Source organism: Solenopsis invicta, chromosome 13, assembly GCF_016802725.1.
Source record: "Solenopsis invicta isolate M01_SB chromosome 13, UNIL_Sinv_3.0, whole genome shotgun sequence".
Lineage (NCBI taxonomy): Eukaryota > Metazoa > Arthropoda > Insecta > Hymenoptera > Formicidae > Solenopsis > Solenopsis invicta.
This window is the reverse complement of record NC_052676.1, coordinates 12,671,695-12,695,955: the sequence shown is the minus strand read 5'-3', so window position 1 is coordinate 12,695,955 and position 24,261 is coordinate 12,671,695. Positions and strand designations below refer to the sequence as shown.

The 24,261-nt window shown below is 34.1% G+C and overlaps 1 protein-coding gene across 3 annotated transcripts; it reads left to right on the top strand.

Annotated features, from left to right (window-relative positions):
• Positions 1–125: 125 nt before the first annotated feature.
• On the top strand, positions 126–22,561 carry LOC105206525 (chitinase domain-containing protein 1). Of its 3 annotated transcripts, XM_039456519.1 has the most exons (8): positions 126–404; positions 1,530–1,682; positions 1,774–1,954; positions 2,650–2,759; positions 10,985–11,139; positions 11,210–11,542; positions 11,839–11,945; positions 20,743–20,953. In XM_039456519.1, exons 1-8 carry the CDS (start codon positions 294–296, stop codon positions 20,766–20,768), a joined length of 1,176 nt encoding a protein of 391 aa, XP_039312453.1. In that variant the 5' UTR covers positions 126–293; the 3' UTR covers positions 20,769–20,953. The 3 variants fall into 3 exon arrangements, with proteins under 3 accessions (XP_039312453.1, XP_039312452.1, XP_039312451.1); XM_039456518.1 differs by lacking the exon at positions 20,743–20,953 and having other exon boundaries at positions 11,839–12,137; XM_039456517.1 differs by lacking the exons at positions 10,985–11,139; positions 11,210–11,542; positions 11,839–11,945 and having other exon boundaries at positions 20,743–22,561.
• Positions 22,562–24,261: the final 1,700 nt, after the last annotated feature.

Below are 24,261 nucleotides of genomic sequence, written 5' to 3'. Positions count from 1 at the left end.
AAGATTACTGGTAAGTTACCACATGAGAACAATTCGTTGTGTAGTACACGCGCCACCCCACTAGGATCGTGGCAGTCGCCTGTTTCCCTTTCTTTAACACGGAATTGACATTTCTCTTTATATATGTTTTGTGGGTTGCAGGTTGCAGTGAGTGCTGCTCCTCGGGTGTAACTGTAATGACAACATTGCTGTGGCATCTTTGCTTCAGTCAGGTTCAATGTTTCTTACTCGAGAAAGATCTTAAATGCAATTTTTTATGTATATTTAATATGTAATTGTTATTCGATATAATTATGAATGTAATTACTTTAATAGCAGCATTGTTTCTTGTTGAATTATGTTGCGGTACTCTTTTGCCACCAACAGGGAAAAATAAGAAAGAAAAAGGAAAAGGCAATAATAAAGTAAGTATTATAAAATAATTATTCTTATTTATATGTTTGTTACAATAAAATTCAATAATTATATATATATATATGTGTGTGTGTGTGTGTGTGTGTGTGTGTGTGTGTGTGTGTGTGTGTGTGTGTGTGTGTACATATATGTACTTGATTTTAGGAAATGTAATGGCTAAAAATGAATATTATTATTAATAAATTCATACTACTTATACGTATTAAGATGTTTTAATTAAAAATTATATTAATTGATATCAATTTTTTTGAGAATTGTATATCTCGTTATCAAACTATTTATTGAATTGTATGCGATGTAATATTATTATATTTGGAATATAGGAAATGAAGTGTTTATAGGTTATAATATAATCTGTTGGATTATATAATACTTAAAATAAATATCCATTACAAAATTAAATAAAACATTGTTGTAATAACCAAGGCATAAGATATTTTCTTATTATTTAATAAAATAATTTTTAATTTATTTTATTCACACATTTATTCTTATTAATATATATTCTTATTAATGTTTATAATTTAGAATATTTGAAAGACTTTATTGTACATTTTTGCTAAGTTAAAACAGTAAGTGTTATATATAATTACCAGCATACATTTATTAATTCTTTGAGAAAGCAATAGAGCTTAATATAGTAGTTTCAAGAAATCCTTAAATTGACTTTCCATGAAATGACTTATCATTTACATTAAATAGCAAGTAGTATTTGAGGTAATGTTTTGATATTACTTTTTTCTATTTAAAAAACATTATTTTTTTATTTTTTGAGGAAAATTTAAGGAATGCTTTCTAAATATGTTTGTATATACGTGTATTTATATATAAATTTATTAAGACATAAAATTAAAGTTAAACTATTTTAGAAATAATATCTAAATTTATTATTATTATTAAAATTTATTATTAAAATAATAGATCTCTGAAGTGAAATTATACGTGCTGTGAACTCTTAATATTGAAATATTCTGAGTGATATTATTTATGTCAAACTTATCAAATTCTGGAAACTTTTTTGAAGTTACTGCTTACATATACTTACTAGTATCATTTATCGTGTTCTTTTATTACTTTGTTTATATAAATAATTTCTTACTTTATAAATTTTTAAGTTGTATAAGGGTCCTGTAGATCAAGATGTTTTTCAAAGAAACTTAGTAGTAAAAAATCCAAAACAACAGGACATTCTTCATGAATCTGGCCGATATTTCCAAAATACTAAGTATAGAAGATTTAAGGGAGACGTCTTGGGATATTGTACACCTGTGAGTAATTACATAGTTACAGTCATCTATGTAAAATTATGAGAACAGAATTTCGTGATATATTTACATTGAATTTAATTCAATTTTACAGTGGAATGGAAACGGTTTTGAAATTTCCAACATATTTCATGGCAAGTTTACAATGGTATCTCCAGTATGGTTAACTTTTCCTTTCGGTAACACATCAACCTATCAATTGTCCACGCATTCTGTCCAAACTAAGTGGATAAAGGAAATGAAAGCTAATAACAATGTTAATCACGTCGTAAAGCGTAAGTTGAAAATAATTGAATTAATTGTTCATTTGACAAACAAATACGATATAAGTTAATTTTCGTCAAAATTGAAATATTAAGAGATATAGAATTAGGAAAGGTAAACATAATTTGTTTTAAACACTATATTAATTAAGCATTTCTTTCTTTAATAGGTCTAGAAAACTGTCATTCATACAAGAAATACCTTACGTCAATGATTGTGTTTCCTTTATTGTAAAAATACATTCAATTATGCTAATTTAATGTTACAAGTTTGTTGTTTTTGTATTTAATTATTATATTTTCCAACAATAAAATTGAATGTGTTTCTTAGGATACTATAATTTGTTATTTTATAATATCTTTAAATTAGTCTATTATTACGTTAAAAAATTTGCAAAAATTCTATTTTATACGAAAATGTTCACTTAATTGACAAATATCATTAGTCAATATCTTCAAAAAAATTATTTTTTAAAATAAATAATATTTTCTCATAAAAGTAATATTTTCCACTCATTTAATGTATGAGATAATGATGCAGTTTTTTGTATTTTGAATTATTTGAATTATATTGTTTTTGTAAAATGTACACAGTTTCTTTCAATTTTTTTTAAGTAGAATTTTCTTATTTATAATGTTTGTCAAATGATCGATTCATACAGTTTTACTAGATAATTACACTTCTACACTAATATTACTATTTTCAGTTATACCTAGAGTATTATTTGAGCATTGGTCAATTGATGATATTATTAGGATACACAGTAGTACACAAAGTCAAACTCAATTAACAGTATCTCTTTTGGATGCTGCTAAGGTAAGTAACATATATTAATAACTTGGTTTTTAATATACAGAGTATGTTATAAAACGCCAGAAAAGACATCTCTCAAGAACAAATCAGATGAAAATAACTCTCTATAAGTTATTTTTCTGTTAGGCACTGATCGAGATATTTGTCTTTAAAATTAAGATTTAAAAAGTTTTTTTTTATATAATTTTTATACTGCTCTCCAGATGTTGGTAATTTACAATAACTATTTATACATTATATATTAAATAAAGCGCCTAGCGGAAAAGTATGGAATAAGATATATAAAAAGCCCCCATGGCTTTTCGAGTTGGTCTTTTTTTCTAAGGTCTTATATGAAAAGATGCTTACATATCAAATTTTAGATTTTTATATGAAGATGTGACCAAGGTAAATTGAAAAAACAATTTTTTTACATTTTCACGATTTTCACTTACAATTAGTAACAAAACAAACAAAATTTTGAAAAATTAGTTACACTTACAAGGGAAACTCTCGAAATGTCACGTCCTGATTTTAAAAAAACTTTACACACGTTTAGGTAACATAATTAGATGATTTTAGAAACTATCAGTTGCAATCGGGATTAATTCGGTTTCAAGGGGTGAAATCATCCCTTATGTATAGCGGTTTTTATCTTCCTTTGTTATATCTTGGAAACTATTCAAAATATCAAAAAATGTTTTATACAAAAGATTTACAATAAAATTACCTCTATTTAGTCACATTAATAACATTTTTTTAAAATAATTATTAAAAAAAATTTTTTTTTAATAATTATTTAAAAAATTATTCTAAAAAAATATCATTGACGTGAATAAATAGAGATAATTTATTGTAAAACTTTTGTATAAAACATTTTTTTATATTTTAAATGGTTATCGAGACATAGACGGAAAAGCTAAAAATCGCTTTACACATAAGAACTGATTTTACCCCTTAAAACTGTATATTGGCAGCAACTGATATTTTCTAAAATCATCTAATTAAATTACATAAATGTATGTGAAGTTTCATTAAAGTCGGGTTGTGGCACTTTGTTTTTTGGCAATAAAACTTTCAGAACTTTTTAAAAGAGTATTAATTATTTATTAACGAAATAATAAACTTCTATCATTTCCATACCACCTTGGAGATAGAATAGCATGGCGCGCTTTTTTTATAGTGGTTTTCCCCGTAGGCCTATCCACTTTTTATTTTATTCTCTATTTTTAAATGCACGAATTTCAAATCCTTCGTCCTCTCCGCCGTCCTCTCTTGAAAGATATATTATTACATAAAGATTCATCAAAATTTATGTGACAAAATATCTTTTATGTTATAATGTTACAAAATAATAATTTTTTTTTATTTTAAATCTGCACGAATTTTGATATTTCCATGATACCAAGATGAATTACCGTACTATATTTTTCCTGTAAAGCATAAGCACATTTTTTTATTATAAACAACAATGAACGTATTTATTACAATATGTTGCTTTGTAACTAATTGTAAATATTGCTATTAATACTAACATGATGGTTATATAACAAAATGTTTGCAATTATATTCTTTAAAAAAATGCTGCATACAAAAATATTTCTTGCACCAGGAACATCGAGTTACAGCAGATGCACCACATACGTATGGAGCAAAATGGTTTTTCTTGAATATCGTTCCCAGGGAAATAAAAATCTACTAGATGTTTATGGATTTAAAATATGGATAAACTTTGTGAGAACATTCAGTGATCACATGTTATTAAATTATGATATTAATTTACATTTGAAAAATAATATCATCAAATTGTAATCTTTAATGCATATATGTACAGCTATCTTTTCCGGGATTTCATAATCTTTTTAAATATACCTGGTTTAAAAGTGGATACATCGAGGAAGGGCCGCCACATTTTGAAAACCCCGTAGATTTTTGTTTCTCTGGATAGGATATTCAAGAAATAACACTCTGCTCCATATGTGGTGCATTTGTTATAACACGATGTTTTTGGTGTAGGAAATATGTTTGTATTCAGCATTTTTTTGAAGAATATCATAAATGCGAACATTTTGTCATATAATCATCACGTTAGTATTAAAAGCAAGATTTACAATTAATTATAAAAAATCAATACATTTTAATAAATATATTCATTGCTCTTTATAATAAAAGAATGTGCTTATACTTTACAGGAAATATACGGTACGGTGATTTATCTTGATATCATAAAAACATCAAAATTTGTGAAGATTTAAAATAAAAAAATTTATTATTTTGTAGCTGTTAAAGTAGGAGTGTGTACATTTATATTAGGCGATTTGTAGCGTGGCGCTATCTATACGGAGAAAAGGTATGTTAGTGTAGCGAGCGTCTTCTTTCTATGCATACGCTTCACTTCGGTACAAAGAGTCGTCGGATGAACATGTTGAAACACGTGACTGTATTTCTTTATTAAATATAAGTGTTTATATATTAACAAACGTGTGTAATCTGAATACCTAAATCCATGAAACGGCTCAGTATTTATTATAACATGCTGGCAGAGCATGGTTAAGAAACAGAAGGAAAAGAAAATAAGCGTTTCAAGAGAAAATGATGAAATTGACTGAGGTTCACGGAATACCAGTGTTTGACGGAGGAGACTATGGCAGTTGGAAGAAGAGGATCACGATGTTCTTGAAAATGAAAAAATGTGACATTGTAATAAAGAGAGAAAAGATAAGTACAGACCAAAACGAAGAATGGGAGGAGAATAATTTGAAAGCCATAAATTATATCTATAGTGCAATCACAAATAAACAATTAGAATTTGTGAGTCAAAAAGAATCAGCGTACGAAATTATTAAGAAATTTGATGAGATGTACCTGAAAGAGTCAACGGCTCTGCAAATCGTATTAAGAAACAGATTAGAAAAAATTAGGCTTAAGGACTACAGTGACTCTGCAACGTTCTTTAGCGAATTTGAAAAATCCGTGAACGAACTGAAAGCAGCAGGTGCAAAGGTCGAAGAAAAGGAAAAACTTAACTATATGTTAAGGACGCTACCGGAATCCTACAGCTATATCGAAGATCTAATCGATACACTAAAACCTGAAGATCAAACCGTAGAATATGTTAAAAGCAAAATTAAAATGCTTGAACTGAAAAATCAAGAAAGTGAAAGTGCAAGTTCAAAATCAAATGCATTTGTAACAGAAACTAAACAGAATCGAGAATGGAGAGATCCGAAGGATCAAGGATGTTTCAATTGTGGAAAGTTTGGACATTATAAAAAAGACTGTACGGAGAGCAGCAGGGGTTCATGGCGTGGAACAAGCCGTGGCAGCAGCCAGCGTGGAAGAAGCCAGCAGCGAGGCACGTGGAGAGGTGGCGGCCATTACAGGCGCGGCAACAGCAACGGCCGAGGAGGATATTATAATCCACGTGGTGGAGGACAGCACTGGAAGCGAGATCAGAACGGACAGGAAGCAGCCGTGGGAGGAGTGTTCCACACTATAGTCGAAGTAAACTCGTTGAATAGAGAGGTTAAGGATAGAAATCAAATACATTGGCTTTTAGACAGTGGATGTACCGACCATATTATTAACAATGAAAATTATTTTAGTGAATATAAAACATTGAAGGAACCAATTAACTTTAAAGTCGCGGATGGTCGAATATTGCAAGCAACGAAAGTTGGAAAAGTAAATACTTTATTCCCAGTCTATGATAAAAAAATGAAAGTAACATTGTTTAATGTATTCTATGTAAAAGAAATGAAACAAAATTTAATTAGTTATTCTCAGGTAACAGAAAAGAATAAAATTGTATCAGCAGGTAATAATTCAAAGATTTATGATAAATTTAATAAACTTCTTGCAATAGCGTGGAAGGAAGGTAGATAATACAAAATGACAAGTTTCCTGTATGATGAATCAGAGGTTAATGTAACGAACAGCAATAAAAATTTGGTAACATGAGTGTGAAAGAAAAATGGCATCGTATTTTAGACCATGTGAACTTTAACTATTTAAATACTTTGTGTAAGAATCAACTGTTAGACGGCATACTTATGAGATAGACTCTGAATATATGAAATGTAAAGTACATGTATGTATAGAGAATAAGATGCACAATTTACCTTTCGAGAATAATAGAAGTAGAGCCAAAGAAATTTTAGAAATTGTTCACACTGATTTAAATGGGCCACATAGAAATCTAGGTATGAACGGTGAAAAATATTTTATTTCTTTTATTGATGACTACAGTAAAGCGGCCAAAGTTTTTGTAATAAAATCCAAAGATGAAGTATATAAATGTTTAGTAGAATATATAAATGAGGTTGAAAATAAAACAGGAAAAACTATCAAGAAACTAAGATGTGATAACGGGAAGGAGTTTTTAAATAAAAATATCTATCAGTTAGTCAGAGAAAAGGGGATTGTTTTAGACCCGTGTCCACCGTATGTACATGAATTAAATGGAACAGCCGAAAGATATAACAGGTCAATTATGGACATAGCTAGATGTTTGTTAGCAGAAGCAAGAGTACATATTAGATTTTGGCCAGAAACAATTCTAGCAGCGGCTTATCTTAAAAACAGAACACTAGCAAACACTATTGAAAAAAAGACACCTTATGAAATATTATTTAATAAGAAACCTAATGCGAAACATTTACGTATGTATGGTAGTAGGGTATTTGTACGTGTACCTGAACAAAATAGATCTACAAAATGGGACAGAAAAGCTGATTTAGGAATTTTGCTAGGTTACAGTGAAGTTGGATATAGAGTATTAATTAATAATAAAATTGTAATTGCAAGACATGTTGATATAGTAGAAAATGATATAAGATGTATAGGTTTTGAAGAATGTGAAGAGTTAGACAATTCTGTAAAGGGAAAAGAAAATTTAGAAGACTGTTCAAAGACGGATGGGGAGCAGGAATTAGAATCAGAGGAAAGTGAAACTGAGTGTGCATGACAAAAGCAAAACGATGAATAGGTTGAAGGATTAAGAAGGTCAAACAGAGAAAAGAAAAAACCCATTAGATATGATGAAAACTGTATTTATAATAACTGTATTTTTATGAATTATTGTAGTGCAGATAGCCCAGATAATTTTGAGGAGGCGATGAATTGTAATGAATCTGAATTTTGGAAACAAGCAGTGAACAAAGAATTTAATTGTTTAAGTAAAAACAAAACTTGGAGACTAGTTGATCAGCCAAAGAATAAGAAAGTCATAGATGTAAAATGGGTATTTACAAAGAAATCAGAAAATAATTTTAAGGCTAGGTTAGTTGTAAGAGGTTTTCAGCAAAAGGAAGTAGTGGACGATATATATTAACCAGTAGCTAAAATGCAAACACTCAAAATTTTATTATCTTATTGTTGCCAAAAGGGTTTAATTATAGAACAAATGGATGTAGAAACAGCATTTTTAAATGGTAAAGTTTTATCAGAAATTTATATTAAACAACCGAGAGGCTACGAAGATGGTTCAAATAAAGTTTGTAAATTGGAAAAAGCGCTATATGGTTTGCGAGAGAGTCCACGAGCGTGGTATAAATGTTTTGATGAATTTATGAATGAGTTAGGATTTAAGCGAAGTAAATATGACTATTGTTTATATGTGCTGACTAGTGAAGATGATATAATATATTTGATAATATTTGTTGATGATTTATTGATTTGTTGTAAGAATAAAAAGAAAATAGTTGAAATTAAAAAATTATTGTCAAACAGATTTAAAATGAAAGATATGGGAAAAGTTAAATATTATTTAAGAATTAATATTGAGCATGATTATGAAACAAATGTTATGACTCTAGATCAGAAATCTTATATCGAATCATTAGCCAAAAAATATCAAATTGAAAATTCAAAATTATATAGTACATCGATGGAAAATAATCTAAAAGTGGAACAAGCAACTGTTGTATCTGATGATATACAATATAGAAATATAATTGGAGCACTTTTATACATCAGTTCAGGAACTAGGTCCGATATAAGTTTTAGCGTTAATTACTTAAGTAGATTCCAGAATTGTTACAACGCAACCCATTATAAGTACGCTTTGAGAGTGCTAAAATATTTATACCTAACAAAAGATTTAAAGTTAACATAAAAGAAAAATGAAAAAACGGATATTCTTGATTGTTTTGTAGACGCAGATTGGGCGGGTGATAGTATAGACAGAAAGTCGACGTCAGGCTATATAATAAGATTCTTCGGTAACGTAACATTTTGAAAATCTAGAAAGCAGGGCAGTGTAACAAAGTCTTCCACCTCAGCCGAATATGTAGCGTTATCAGAGGCTGTAAGTGAAATAACATTTGTAAAAGATATTTTAGAAAATTTTGACCTTAAGATTGAAAAACCTATTAAAATGTACGAGGATAACTCAGGAGCTTTAAATATTGCAAAGTATGGAAATTTTACAAAGAACTCGAAATTCATAGAAGTCCATTATCACTTTGTGAATGAAAATTATATGAAAGGCGTTATTGATATCATAAAGGTAGACTCTGAACAAAATATTGCGGATATATTTACAAAGTCAGTAAGTAAAGATAAGTTTGAAAGGTTTAGAGACATGTTAAATATAAGGTAATTCTGATGTTATGTATGAAAGGATGCTAATATAAATGTAAGGAGGCGTGTTAAAGTAGGAGTGTGTACATTTATATTAGGCGATTTGTAGCGTGGCGCTATCTATACGGAGAAAAGGTATGTTAGTGTAGCGAGCGTCTTCTTTCTATGCATACGCTTCACTTCGGTACAAAGAGTCGTCGGATGAACATGTTGAAACACGTGACTGTATTTCTTTATTAAATATAAGTGTTCATATATTAACAAACGTGTGTAATCTGAATACCTAAATCCATGAAACGGCTCAGTATTTATTATAACAGTAGCATTATAACATGAAAGATATTTTGTCATATAAATTTGGGTGAATTTTTATGTAATAATAATATATTTTTCAAGCGAGTGAGAACGGTATTTGAAATTCATGCTTAAAAAAATAGAGAATAGAATAAAAAGTGGATAAGCCTACGAAGGAAACCACTATAAAAAAGCACGCCATGCTATTCTATCTCAAAGGTGGTGTGAAAATAATAACAGTTTATCATTTCGTTAATAAATAATTAATACTGTTTTAAAAAGTTCTAAAAGTTTTATTGCCAATAAACAAAGTTTCTTCACAACCCGATTTTAATAAAACGTTACATACATTTATGTCACTTAATTATATGATTTTAAAAAATATCAGTTGCTGCCAATATATGGTTTTAAGGGGTGAAATCAATCCTCATGTTTAAAGCCATTTTTAGCTTTTCCGTCTATGTCTCGATAACCATTTAAAATATAAAAAAATGTTTTATACAAAAGTTTTACAATAAAATTATCTTTATCTATTCACGTCAATAATATTGTTTTAGAATAATTTTTTAAACAATTATTACAAAAATTTTTTTTAATAATTATTTATTAAAAATGTTTTTAACATGACTGAATAGAGATAATTTTATTGTGAATATTTTGTATAAAACATTTTTTAATGTTTCGAATAGTTTTCGAGATATAACAAAGAAAACTAAAAACCGCTATACACATAAGGGATGATTTCACCTCGTAAAACCAAATTTGGCTCATAACTGATAGTTTCTAAAATCATCTAATTATGTTACCTAAATGTGTGTAAAGTTTCATTAAAATCGGGGTGTGACACTTTGAGAATTTCCCTTGTTAGACATTAATAGAAATATATTTTACATTTGTTTTTGATCCGAATTTCAATTATAAAAAAATAAAAATAACTATTAAACATTTTTTTCACTCTGATTGCGTTAATTGACTACCTTGCAAAAATTATGTGATGTCTGTTCCCAACTCGTACAACATATACTTTTTTTCAGATTTTTTTCAATAGGTGCGCCACAATAAAAAAAAATTAAAACAACATTTTTTGTTAATTTTTTTAAAAATGAGCAGGTAAATCGTTTTTATCAGCTCTTTAACGTTCTATTTGTCTATGAAATTCTATATTGAAATGTTTTGCTGATCACAAATTGAAAGTTAGTGATAGCTAAGATATTTTTTAATTTTTATAATTCTATACTATAAGGTTTTTATTTTATAATATGAAATTACACTTACAATTAGACACTAATAATATGACACTAACACATTACTCTGTATGTTATTATACATTCTTTATTTATTAGAATATAATATATAAAATCTTTCACTTACAGACTTTCCATTTTGACGGATATGTCCTTGAAATATGGAATCAGTTTGTATTTGCAGGTGCAAATCTATCAATTGTCACTGCTGTAGTCCAGTCCATTGCACGAAAGTTAAAGAAATATAATTTAGATATTATATTGGCAATACCACCGTCTAAAGGGTATCTGTTGCTTCTTGAAAAACATATTAACCATAAAAATTTTTGTACTTATTTTGAATTTTTTTTTTAGTACACAAGTTGAACTGTTTTCAAAACAACAATTTAATGAATTGGCACCGTATGTAAACGCTTTTTCGCTTATGACTTACGATTATTCAACTATTCAAAGGCCAGGTCCAAATAGTCCTCTTGATTGGGCTAAACAATGTGTAGAACTATTAGTGCCAGAAAAAAACGATTCTAAACGATCTCAAATTTTATTAGGTATTAACTTCTATGGTTACAATTATACACCAGAGGGTGGGAGGGCAATTCTTGGCTCTGAATACTTAGATATATTAAAATCGTTCAAAGGAAAAATTCATTGGGATGACAGCAGCAAAGAACATTTTTTTGAATCAAAGTAATAATATTTTATTATAATGTATCTCGTCTTTCTCTCGTCAATTTTCTCTGTTTTATTGTCTTGTATTTTTTTCTCATTTGCTTTCTTTTTTCTTTTTCTCTTTTCTTCTTCTTATCTGTCTATGTTTTCTTATCTTTTTTCTCCACATTCCTTACTTTCTCTGGATTTTACACGTTTTTTTTTTCCTTCTCTTTTTTCTCGCTTCTGTTTTATTTATAATTGACAAGAAAAGTGTAAGAAAACTTTTCCTTTTAGTATATTGCAGTTACTATAAATTTATGTATTTATTTCAGATTAGCTACAAGTAATGGCTACATCTTCTATCCTACGTTATATTCAATTAAAGCTCGGTTAAAACTTGCTGACGAATTGGGTACAGGAATCTCGATTTGGGAATTAGGTCAAGGATTGAATTATTTTTATGATCTACTATAAATTGTTACATAGCACTATCCGACACTATTGTTTTTGGGTTTTGAAGTATCATTTTTGAAGTATTTTTTGATGCTAGAAATGTTTCATATAATCATAAATTTGTGATATTTATATGTAAAGGTACATAAGAAAAAAGAAATATATTTCATAAAAAGTATTTCTACAATTATGTATAAAATTTTTATGTAATGTTTAATGGTACAACACACGCACGCACGCGCGCGCGCGCGCGCGCACACACACACACACACACACACACACACACACGCGCGCACACACACACACACACACACACACACACATGAATATTAGGACATTAACTTATTGTTAGTTTCCGCTGGTAAATGTTAGATGGGGATGTAAACAGTTCTAGTGTGGGGACTAGCCACAATAATTTTAATGTTCGTTAGAGCATTCGTTTAATGAGTACGCTGATTGTTAAATAACAACACAAGTTTATTAATGATAACCGAAATACATAATGACGCAACTACTTAACGCGAAGACGCGAAGGCTCAACGAGAACTGACAAGAGAGTGTGTGTGTAACCACAACTAACTTAGACAAGTGAGCAATGGCGCAAGCAGGCAACGAATGTGCCTGGCTTTCCTAGACTCTAACTAGGCGGATAAAGGGGGAACCAACCAGTCGCCACATATCCGCCCCCCTCCCGAGTGTTAACGAAGGAAGAGTAATACATAAAAGTATGAGTTAAAACTCTAACTAAAGGATTACAATATAGTTGTAGCGCAGGGCTTACAAACTGATACAGTTAAACTAATGTTAGACTTAACGGCTAATTACAAAAAGTTTCGGAGAAACGCTGTATATCAAGGATATAAAATAAAAAGAGTTATATAACTATTTAGTTAAATTAAATCGCACGCGTTTTTTCTGTGCGGGATAAGTCTTAATTGAATTCGGTTGACGTTCTACCGTGGGGGAACGATCGTTAGGTTGAGTTGAAGTTGAAGGGGAATTTGTGGAAGGAGTTTCGCTAACGTTATCAGTAGTATAGTAAGGCGGATTCTAACTACGGGATCTGAGGGGGGTGCGGGGGCAGGGGGGAAATTTCACGACGCGTCTTTGCCGTACTGACCATGATGATGTCACGTGGGGGGAGCGGGAGGAACATTTCACGGCATGTATTTGTCATGTTAACCACGCCTTGAAGGGAGGGGGTGATGCCACATGCCTACTCGCTCGCACGCCAATGTTCTTTTTGCCGTGCTAACTGCGTTTTGGAGGGGGAAGGCGTTGTCACCTCGATTTGTGCTGGGGCAGGGGGAATTTCACGGCACGCGTCTTTGCCGTACTGACCGTGATGATGTCACGTGGGGGGAGCGGGAGGAACATTTCACCGCATGTATTTTGTCGTGCTAACCACGCCTTGAAGGGAGGGGGTGATACCACCTCGCGGCGTTACCATAGATGATATCACTTAAGCACTGCGCTCTCACTCCTTCCCTGTATGCCTTCTTGCTCGCACGCCAACGCTCTCAATCGTCGTCTTGGAGGAGGGGTGATGCCACCTCGCGATGCTAATCATAGCATAGGTGATAGAAGCGCACATGCGTTTTCTTTCTCACTCCCTCCCATATATTGCGCTCATCTTTGGTACAGCGGTGATGGAAGCGCACATGCGTTTTCTTTCACACTCCCTCCCATATATTGCGCTCATCAGACGCTGCGATGCGGTGTGGCGATGCATCATCCTTCTTCCCCCCATACGCACGTTTTATCCTCGCTAGCTTGCTCATGCTCTCCCACGGCTTATTTTATATTTCGCACGCCAATGTTCTCAATCGTACGCGTTCTTATTTCTAAGGTGTTCTCAGGAATGGAAGAGAATAGGGGGAAAATAATAATAATTTGTTTGAATGTGTTGAAAGAAAATTGTTTTTCGCGCTTCATAAGAAAGAGTAAGCCGACGAGCGTATGCATGCAGCCCCGCGCGATAGGTATGAGATGGCGCTCTCCGCCATGAGTCCGTCTGTCCGTATGTGTGTGCGCATCCTCGCCCCTCTTTCCCCCCGTCGCATTCGTCGCGTGCGATGTACGCTCGCTCGCTCTCTTCCGTCTCTGCGTTTGCACGAGTTAGTATCCGCGTTGTGCTTTATCTTTTGTATTAAGACAAAAATATAGTTATTGTGTCCCTCACTTACGAACTGATCATCTCCTTCACGCCTATTCCAATAATTACCTTCAACAAGTTATGGGCCCAGGCTATCGCGTGTGAATAGACAGAAATAGCGTTCGTTAAGTAGCCATAAGCCACGAGACCTGCAAGGAAGCCATATTTTCTTTTTCGTGTGAAACCGTCGCGAAGGATGTCGAGCGAAATATCTCTAAGAAGCGTCAAGAAGTTCGACGGAACAAATTTCCAGGCATGGAAATTTTTGATGGAAACAGTGTTCGTCGCGTACGATGTAAAGGATGTGGTGGACGGGACGAGAGGGAGACCAGCCGAGGCAGGTGAGCCGAGAAAAGCGTGGGACAAAGGCAACGCGAAGGCGATGTTCGTGATTACGTCATCCATAGAATACGAACACCTAGAACCCCTACTAACGTGCAAATCAGCGCGAGAAATGTGGACGAAGATGGCCACTATACACGAACAGATGTCCGAGTCGAGTAAACTGATTTTGAATCAAAAATTTCACCAGTACAGAATGGATCCAAGTGACTCGGTGGTGCAACACTTCGCCAAGGTGCAGAATATGGCCCGTCAACTTGAAGACGTCGGCGAGAAGGTATCAGACGTAGCTGTCATGGCAAAGATACTGGCAAGCCTGCCGTCCAAATACAATTCGCTAATTACAGCTTGGGACAGCGTGGAGGCAGAGAGCCAGACACTGACTAATCTCCAATTGAGGTTGCTAAAGGAGGAAGCTCGACTAACTGTCGAGGAGGAAACGACGAATGCGCTCGCCGCCACGAACGTCGGCAAGAAAACGGAGAGCAGCAAGCAAGGTCATGGCGCGAAGACGACCACGAAACCTCGTTCGGCATTAACATGTCACTACTGTAAGAAGCCCGGCCATTTCGCGCGGGAGTGTTGAAAGAAGAAACGAGACGAGAAACCTGATAGTGAAAAGTGCGCATTCATGATGGCGACGCCCGAAGAAGAACGCCATGTCGGTAAAGCAGTTCCCACAAATGCCGACACGAAGAAGCTAATGTATGCGGACATTAGAGACATTTGGCTAACAGATAGCGGTGCCTCAAGGCACATAACGAATCGTCGCGACTGGTTCGACACATTTTCCCCCATCTCAGGCGAATCGGTGTCTCTCGGAGACGACGGCGTGTGCGAAACTGCAGGAGTCGGGACAATCCAAATCAAGGCGTTGCTAGATGGAAAATGGCACGAAGCCCAACTGGAAAACGTCTTGTACGTTCCGCGTGTTCGTAAAAATCTTTTTTCCGTCGGTGAGTGCGCGTCCAAAGGTTTCAACATAACTTTCGAAGATCGACAAGTCACTATAAAACGCGGTCAAGTGATAAAAGCAATCGGAATCCAGCAAGATAACAATTTATACAGAATGCTGTTCAAAGTAAAAATATCCTCGATGCAGGATGCAAACGTGGCAGCCACTCTTAGAACGTGGCACGAAAGACTCGGACACGTCAACGTTCAAACAATAAAAGAAATGGTAAGCAAGAAACTCATAAAAGGAGCAACCACGACAAACGTCAACAAATTCTTTTGTGAGGCGTGTCAGCTAGGAAAGGCACACCGTTCGAAGTTCAATAAGAGTGATCACGAGTGACCACTCATGAAGCCAGGTGAATACATACACTCCGACGTATGCGGACCGTTCTCTGTGAACTCCCTGGGCGGATCGAGGTATCTCGTCACATTTAAAGACGACACCTCAGGCTTCAGATTCGCATACTTCACGAAACATAAGTCGGATGTCTTCGATCAGTTCAAGGACTTCGATAAATTACTAGAAAACAAATTCGGACGTCGTATGAAGATGTTAAAAGTTGACAACGGAAAAGAATATGTCAACATCCAGATGAAGGACTACCTATCAAGCAGAGGCATACAAATGTTGACAACCGCCCCGCACACGCCAGAGCAAAACGGCAAAGCGGAGCGAGATAATCGCACCATCGTCGAGAGTGCCCGCACAATGCTGCATGCCAAACAATTGCCATTATTCCTGTGGGCAGAAGCCGTGACAACAGCCATATATATTCTAAACCGGACGACATCTCGTACGAACCCAGTAACAACGCCATATGAAATCTGGATGAACAGGAAGCCCGAGATGTCGCATGTAAGAATTTTTGGATCAGATGCCTATGTACACATCGAAAAACAATTTCGGAAGAAATTAGATCCGAAATCGAAGAAAATGATTCTCGTCGGATACCAGGCAGAATCCACGAATTACCGACTTTACGACCCAACGTCGAAGAAGATCGTTGTGTCCCGAAACGTCGTCATACACGAGAGCCAAGGAAGCAGAATCTCGGAAGACGAATCCAGTGAAGAAGACCTCAAGATCTCTGCAATCCAAGTAAAAGAAGAGGTCAACGGAGAAACAAGGAAAGCACCAACTATATCAAGCGCCTCCCACTCCAGCGACGCTGAGGACAAGCCGGCTCCAAAAACCAGGGGCGGCGCAACCATATAGGCAAACTAGGCGATCGCCTAGGGCGGCAAAATTTGGGGGGCGGCAAAATTTGGGGGGCGGCACTTGTGATCGCTCCGGTTCGAACGCGTCACCACATACGATTTTTAGAAGTTTTAAGAGCTCAAAGGCGCTCTTGTAATGTCATAACATATACATCTATTATATCTGTTATACAGCTTTACATCTATGTTATATTCGATATTTGTTGGGTATACGCCGACGCTTCTCACGAGCAAGCGAGACGAAACATGCAAAGCATGTTTTGGAACGGTTCTAAGGTTACCTATAAACGGAAGAGGTTCCACAGTTTTTTTCCTTATTTAGCTAATCGTTATCGCCACGGAACTTTGAGAAAATTTATATTCGGCGTAGCAGTCCGATTCACCGCCTATTTTAATCATAGACATAATCCTATGTCTATGATTATAATACGCCGATACACGCGTGCGCTGGTTGCCGAGTCTCAAGCGTACGGCACGCAGTTCGAACGCCACCGATAGGTGGCCGCGTGGTCGAACGCTCAACTCGTATCGAAAATGTAGTCATATTTATTATAAATAAGGCGGCCGCGAACGATGAAATCACTTATCGTCTCAGCAGCTCACTGAGTCTTCAGCTGATAATAAGTGATTTCAACGTTTACTGCCGTCTTATTTAGAGTACATATATATACTGCATTGTGACTAACGCATACGTGTGTATTATACCATTGGTGGTACCGTATTGTGGCAGGCGGCGAATTGGGCTGCCACATTTGATCTGTTCTCGCAATAAATAAAAACCTTTGTATGGATATATTAAACATTTCTTCTTTTATGTCAAAAAATTATATTTCTTCATTTATTTTACTCTAAAATTTGAAAATTTACGTTTTACGCACAACAATAATAAAGATACTGGTTATATTTAGTTGATTCTTCAGGAAAACATGGCTGATAGAAAAAAAATGTCTGGAGCGGAATTTCGGAAACGAAAAGCCGAGAAGGAAAAATCTTTATCAAAGTTAGAGGGCTCATTTTTAAAATATCTTCATTTAGAAAAACAAAGCAGGCCACAAGATTATTCGGAAGAGAAGGAACAGGATTTAGAACAAATTCAGACAGAAAATAAACAGGCAGAAGCTTTTACTGTTGATTCACAAAGTGCGAATAAGTTTGATGACAATGAAGAACAAAAAGCTCATCAAACACCAAATTTAGAAGTTTTGAACTATAGTGATCCTGGAGTTTGGGAAAATTGTGACGATAATCTGCGACAAAATCTTGTTAATCATGGTCCTGTTCAAGTGGTAGACTTTAATTTTCCCAAGAATAATGATAAAAGAAAATTTTCGACAATTCACTACAAAAGGCGCCTCATTAATGGTGAATATATTCATCGTCAATGGCTTCAGTATTCGGTGTCAAAAGATTCAGTATTCTGCTTTCCTTGCAAGCTATTTTCAACGAATAGAGGATTGGCTTTATGTAATAAAGGTTCAAATGATTGGAAAAATATATCTATGATATTAGCCAATCATGAAAAAAGCAGCGATCATTTGACAAGCTTCCAAGCGTGGAAAGAATTGGAACTTAGGTTGAAAAAAAATAAATCTATTGACGAAAGCAATTTACATATTATTAGACAAGAGGAAAAATACTGGCAACAAATTTTAGAAAGACTAATTGCTTTAATACGGGTTCTTGGAGCACAAAATTTAGCAATTCGCGGAAAAAATGAACGATTATTTACTGCTGGTAATGGTAATTTTCTTAAATTTGTAGAATACCTGGCTTTGTTTGATCCTGTTATGCATGAACACCTCAGGAAAATTACTAATAAAGAGATACATGTACATTACCTAGGAAAAGAAATACAAAATGAACTCATTAGTCTTTTATCTGCTGCTGTACAAGAAAAAATTCTTGCTTCTGCCAAGGCTGCTAAATACTTTGCCTTAATTCTAGATTGCACTCCCGATGTGAGCCATGTTGAACAAATGACGATTATTATTCGATTTGTAGATATAATAAACGCCAATAAATGTGAAATTAAAGAACATTTTTTGGGATTTCTACCTCTTACTGAGACAACTGGCATCAGTATAACTGAACAAATTCTTGAAAAATTAAAAGAAATGGGATTGTCAATAGCAAACCTACGTGGACAAGGGTATGATAACGGCAGTAATATGAAGGGCAAAAATAAGGGTGTACAGCGGAAAATTTTAGATATTAATCCCAGAGCTTTTTTTGTACCCTGCAATTCTCACTCTCTAAATCTTGTTGTAAATGATGCTGCTAAGTGTTGTTTAAATGCCACGTCTTTTTTTAATTTGGTACAAAGTATATACGTATATTTCTCTTCTTCGACACAACGTTGGGCAGTTCTATTACGTAACGTACCAAATTTAACACTAAAACCACTGAGCGATACAAGATGGGAAAGTCGAATAGATGCATTGAAACCACTTCGATATCAGTTGTGTAATGTACATGATGCTCTCATGGATATTTACGAAGATACTACTTTGACAGGACCATCTGGTAACTTATCACGAGTAGAGGCTCAAGGACTTGCTAAGAAAATTTCAGATTACAACTTTATTGTATCCTTGATTGTGTGGCATAACATTCTTTTCGAAATTAACATAACCAGTAAACTACTCCAATCTAAGGATTTTGATTTGCATGCTGCTACAAAGCAGCTGCATGTAACAAAAACATTTCTTGAGAACTGCAGAAGTGATTTAGGTTTTGAAAAAATGTTAATAGAAGCAAGGGAACTTGCCGAAGAGCTCGATATTCCTCCAGTATTTGAATCGGTGTCCAAACCAGCTCGATTGGGAAGAAAAAAAAATCAATTTTCATACGAAGCAAAAGATGAGCCTGTTCTAAATGCAACGCAAAAATTTAAAGTAAATTTTTATTTTGCTATTCTTGATACTGCGATCAATTCTGTTGATGAAAGGTTTTCCCAATTGCAACAAATTAATTCTACATTTGGTTTTCTTTATGATTTGCAAAAATTAGAGAATGAATCACACAATAATATTTTAAAAAATTGCTCGAATTTAGAAAAATGTCTAACGTATGAAGATTCAAAGGATATTGATGCTTTTGAGTTGTGCAGTGAATTGCAAGCTATTGCAAGAAGAGTGCCGAAAAACGCGAATCCACAGGATGTAATTAATTATATATGTAATTGCAACCTTTTAGACAGCATGCCAAATTTAGTCATTGCTCTTCGTATTTTATTAACCCTTCCTGTTTCTGTAGCCAGTGGTGAGCGCAGTTTTTCTAAATTGAAACTGATAAAAACATATATACGATCTACAATGACTCAAGACAGACTTGTTGCGTTGTCAACTTTATCAATAGAACAAGATATCGCTCAAACTATTGATTTAAAAGAACTAACTTCTACTTTCTCTAAGATAAAAGCAAGAAAAATGAAAATGTAAGTTGTATCGATTCCTTTAAAACTTATATGGATGAAACCTCTCATTGCAGTACTAAATTTTAGATTTGACTACATTTGGCTATATTTGTCTATTGCAGAAAACTAATTTGAAATCTGGACGTATACAGTTTTCTGCAGTGAATAATACGATTAAATGTAGCCAAATCAGGAATTTTTACAGGACTATGTTCCCTTGAAATTGGTGCAATTTATAAATAATAATAAACAATTTAAAAAATTATAAGAAATATAAAGTTATTTAACAAAATCATTTTAAAAATCATTAAAAAAATTATAAAAATTATATAAAAAATTATTTTAAAAAATTATAAATAAAAAAAACAATTAAAAAAAGAATTCTAATGCGGGCGTCCAAGTACACAAGTATTTGGTGACAGTTTCAACCCTGTAAAACGCAGAGAAGAAGTACGGCTAGTTTTTATGCCAAGTATATTTAATTATTCCTTGATTATATTTAAAATGTATATTTGCGTGCACTGAGTGCATATTGGGGGGGGGGCGCATATTATTCATTCGCCTAGGGCGTCAAATTTTCTTGCGCCGGCCCTGCCAAAGACAGAGACGAGAGTACTGCGAGACAGAACTACCATAAAAGCACCGGACAGGTATGAGGCAAACATTGTAGAATACAACTTACCATGCTCATTTCAGGAAGCAGTCACAGGTCCGGACTCTGACAAATGGAAAGAGGCAATCAAAAGCGAATTAGAGGCGCATCAAAAGAACAACACCTGGGTGATAGAGCAGAAACGAAGCACTCAGAAACTTATCGACTCAAAGTGGGTCTTCAAGGTACTCAGAGACACAAAGGGCGAAGTATGTCGACACAAGGCTCGACTTTGCGCACGAGGCTTTAAGCAGCAGCCCGGCCTGGATTACAATGAAATCTTCTCGCCCGTCGTGCGCTACGATTCACTCCGTGTAATGTTAGCGTTGGTGGCAGCAAGGGACCTCGAACTAGCCCAGTTCGATGTACAGACGGCCTTTCTGTACGGCGAATTGGAAGAGGAAATATGGATGGAGATCCTCGAAGGCCTGGAAGTAATGGGTAAAAAAGGAGATCTAGCCTGTAAACTCGTGAAGTTTTTGTACGGTCTGCGACAGTCTCCCCGTTGCTGGAACCTAAAGTTTTGTAAAATTTTGGAAAAATTTAACTTTAAAGCTAGCGACGCAGACCACTGCATTTTTCGAGGAACTATAGATAACGTAGAAGTTTTTCTAGCACTTTTTGTAGACGATGGCCTTTTAGCTTCACAGTCAAAGCGCGTGTTGGACGATGTACTCAACGATCTGAACTCATGTTTTACTATTACTATCGGTAACGCGAAGATATTCGCCGGTCTGCAAATCGAGCGCGATCGCAATAATGGAATCGTATTCCTGCACCAGCCTACACTCAACGAATAATAAAGAAGTTCGGAATGCAAGACGCGAAAACCGTAAGCGTACCTTTCGATCCTCACGTAGAGTTACTCGATGCCGCAGAGGGAGAGTCAAATTCCGAAAAAGTGCCATTTAGAGAAGCGATAGGCTCACTTTCTGACTATAGTCTCGCGACCAGACCTGGCGTACGCAGTCAACACCGTCAGTCGTCATTTAAACAAACACAACAATAGCCATTGGCAGGCTGTAAAACGCATTTTTAGATATTTGGTCGGTACAAGCGATTTAGGTATTATGTATAAAAGCGGCGGGAACGACACAGAGTTATCCGGTTACTCCAATGCTAACTACGCTAAAGACAGCAACACCCGTCGCTCAACCACCGGCTACGCGTTCTTTTTAGCAAACGGAGTTGTGACATGGTCATCACAACTGCAAAAACACGTCACATTGAGCACTACGGAATCCGAGTACGTAGCGGCTGCAGCGGCAGCAAAGGAAGCCATGTGGCTCCGAAAATTGCTCAGTAACATTAAAGGTACAAGCCTTAGCACTACGACATTGTATGTTGATAACCAAAGTGCAATCAAGCTTGCGAAAAATCCCGAATTTCACAAGCGCAGTAAACACATCGACATACGCCATCACTACTTAAGAGAAAGAATATCCGAAGGTGATATACGCGTTATATACGTACCTACAGAGGCACAGCGTGCCGATGTGTTTACCAAGCCCCTGCCCAAAGACCGGTTAAATTTATTATGTTCCATGTTAGGCTTAAAGAGCTTCGAAGCACTCAAACGGCGGGAGTGTTGAAAGAAAATTGTTTTTCGCGCTTCATAAGAAAGAGTAAGCCGACGAGCGTATGCATGCAGCCCCGCGCGATAGGTATGAGATGGCGCTCTCCGCCATGAGTCCGTCTGTCCGTATGTGTGTGCGCATCCTCGCCCCTCTTTCCCCCCGTCGCATTCGTCGCGTGCGATGTACGCTCGCTCGCTCTCTTCCGTCTCTGCGTTTGCACGAGTTAGTATCCGCGTTGTGCTTTATCTTTTGTATTAAGACAAAAATATAGTTATTGTGTCCCTCACTTACGAACTGATCATCTCCTTCACGCCTATTCCAATAATTACCTTCAACAGAATGTAATATATTTATTTTTTATTTTATTTATTTTAAAAGGAATATATAAAAATATCTATTTTTAACATAATTTTATTTGTCTTTATTGGATAAATTTTGCTTCTTATTTATTTTTAATAAGTATACAAATAATTTTGCTCTCCCACGGCTTATCTTATACTTCGCACGCGTTCTTATTTCTAAGATGTTTTCAGGAATGGAAGAGAATAGGGAAAATAATAATAATTTGCTTGAATGTAATATATTTATTCTTTTTATTTTATTTATTTTAGAAGAAATATATAAAAATGGTTTTAATAAAATGTTATTAAAAATTATTTATTTATTTATTAATTTTTAATACACGCAAATAATTTTATTTGTTTTTATTGGATAACTTTTGCTTCTTATTTATTTTTAATAAGTATACAAATAATTTTGCTCTCCCACGGCTTATCTTATACTTCGCACGCGTTCTTATTTCTAAGATGTTTTCAGGAATGGAAGAGAATAGGGAAAATAATAATTTGCTTGAATATAATATATTTATTCTTTTTATTTTATTTATTTTAGAAGAAATATATAAAAATGGTTTTAATAAAATGTTATTAAAAATTATTTATTTATTTATTTTTAATATACGCAAATAATTTTATTTGTCTTTATTGGATAAATTTGGCTTCTTATTTATTTTTAATAAGTATACAAATAATTTTAGTTATTTTCATTAAATAAATTATTTAAATGAAAAATATCCGGTTCGCCATAATAGTAGTAAAACCACCATCCATGTAAAGTTGATTCGCACCATAAGAAGTCCAGTTCATCTCGCAGTTTTTTTCGTTCTTTTTCAATTTTTATTTTTTTTTGTATATTTATGAAACCTATTACCTCGAGATCTTCGATTCGTAGTTTCTGTGGATCCAAAATATATAAAGTAATTAATAATTTAAATACCAAACACACACACACACACACACACCTGCGGTTCATCAAACATCAATGATGTCTCCCAACGAACTCGAAGCTCTCGTGGTTCGATATATAACTCTTTACTATTTTGTGCCTCCGTCAGCGACCATTTAGGAGGGATTCGTCTCACAATGTATAATCCTGATGATGATGATGATGATGATGATGATGATGATGATGATGATGATGATGATGATGATGCTGACGATGATGATGATGATCATGATGCTATTTCATCTCCATTCTGTAAAAATAAGAAAATATATATATTATTATTAATCAAAATAACACATGTGTACTCACATGCACATAGTTATACACAGACATACCGTTCGTGAGGTCCCATCTATCACTCTTATTTTAACGTTTTTTTCTATATCATTTACTTTTATTGTAAAATTCTGGAAAAATAAAAGAAGCATTATAATGTGTAATATAAACCCAATATATATAAATATCATAAAACAATACCTGTGCTGGTGTATATTTTAGTAATATCTCTCTCTGAAGAGACACCTGGTTTACAATTTTTTCGGTTCCAACTCTAATGTGCTGTAAAGTATGAAATTTTATTTAATAAAATATTAAAAAATACATGTATTCTACTAGTGACACGAAACAATATTCAGTATATTAGTATATTCAATCAGTCGTTTAGTATATTCAAACAATATTAAGTATATTATAAATATACTT

Bases quoted from the DNA above. Each gene is read 5' to 3' on its own strand.
- LOC105206525 (XM_039456517.1), top strand. From the start codon at position 294: ATGAATGTAATTACTTTAATAGCAGCATTGTTTCTTGTTGAATTATGT. The intron at 405-1,529 runs GTAAGTATTATA...TAAATTTTTAAG, and splicing joins AAGGAAAAGGCAATAATAAA to TTGTATAAGGGTCCTGTAGA. The intron at 1,683-1,773 runs GTGAGTAATTAC...TCAATTTTACAG, and splicing joins TCTTGGGATATTGTACACCT to TGGAATGGAAACGGTTTTGA.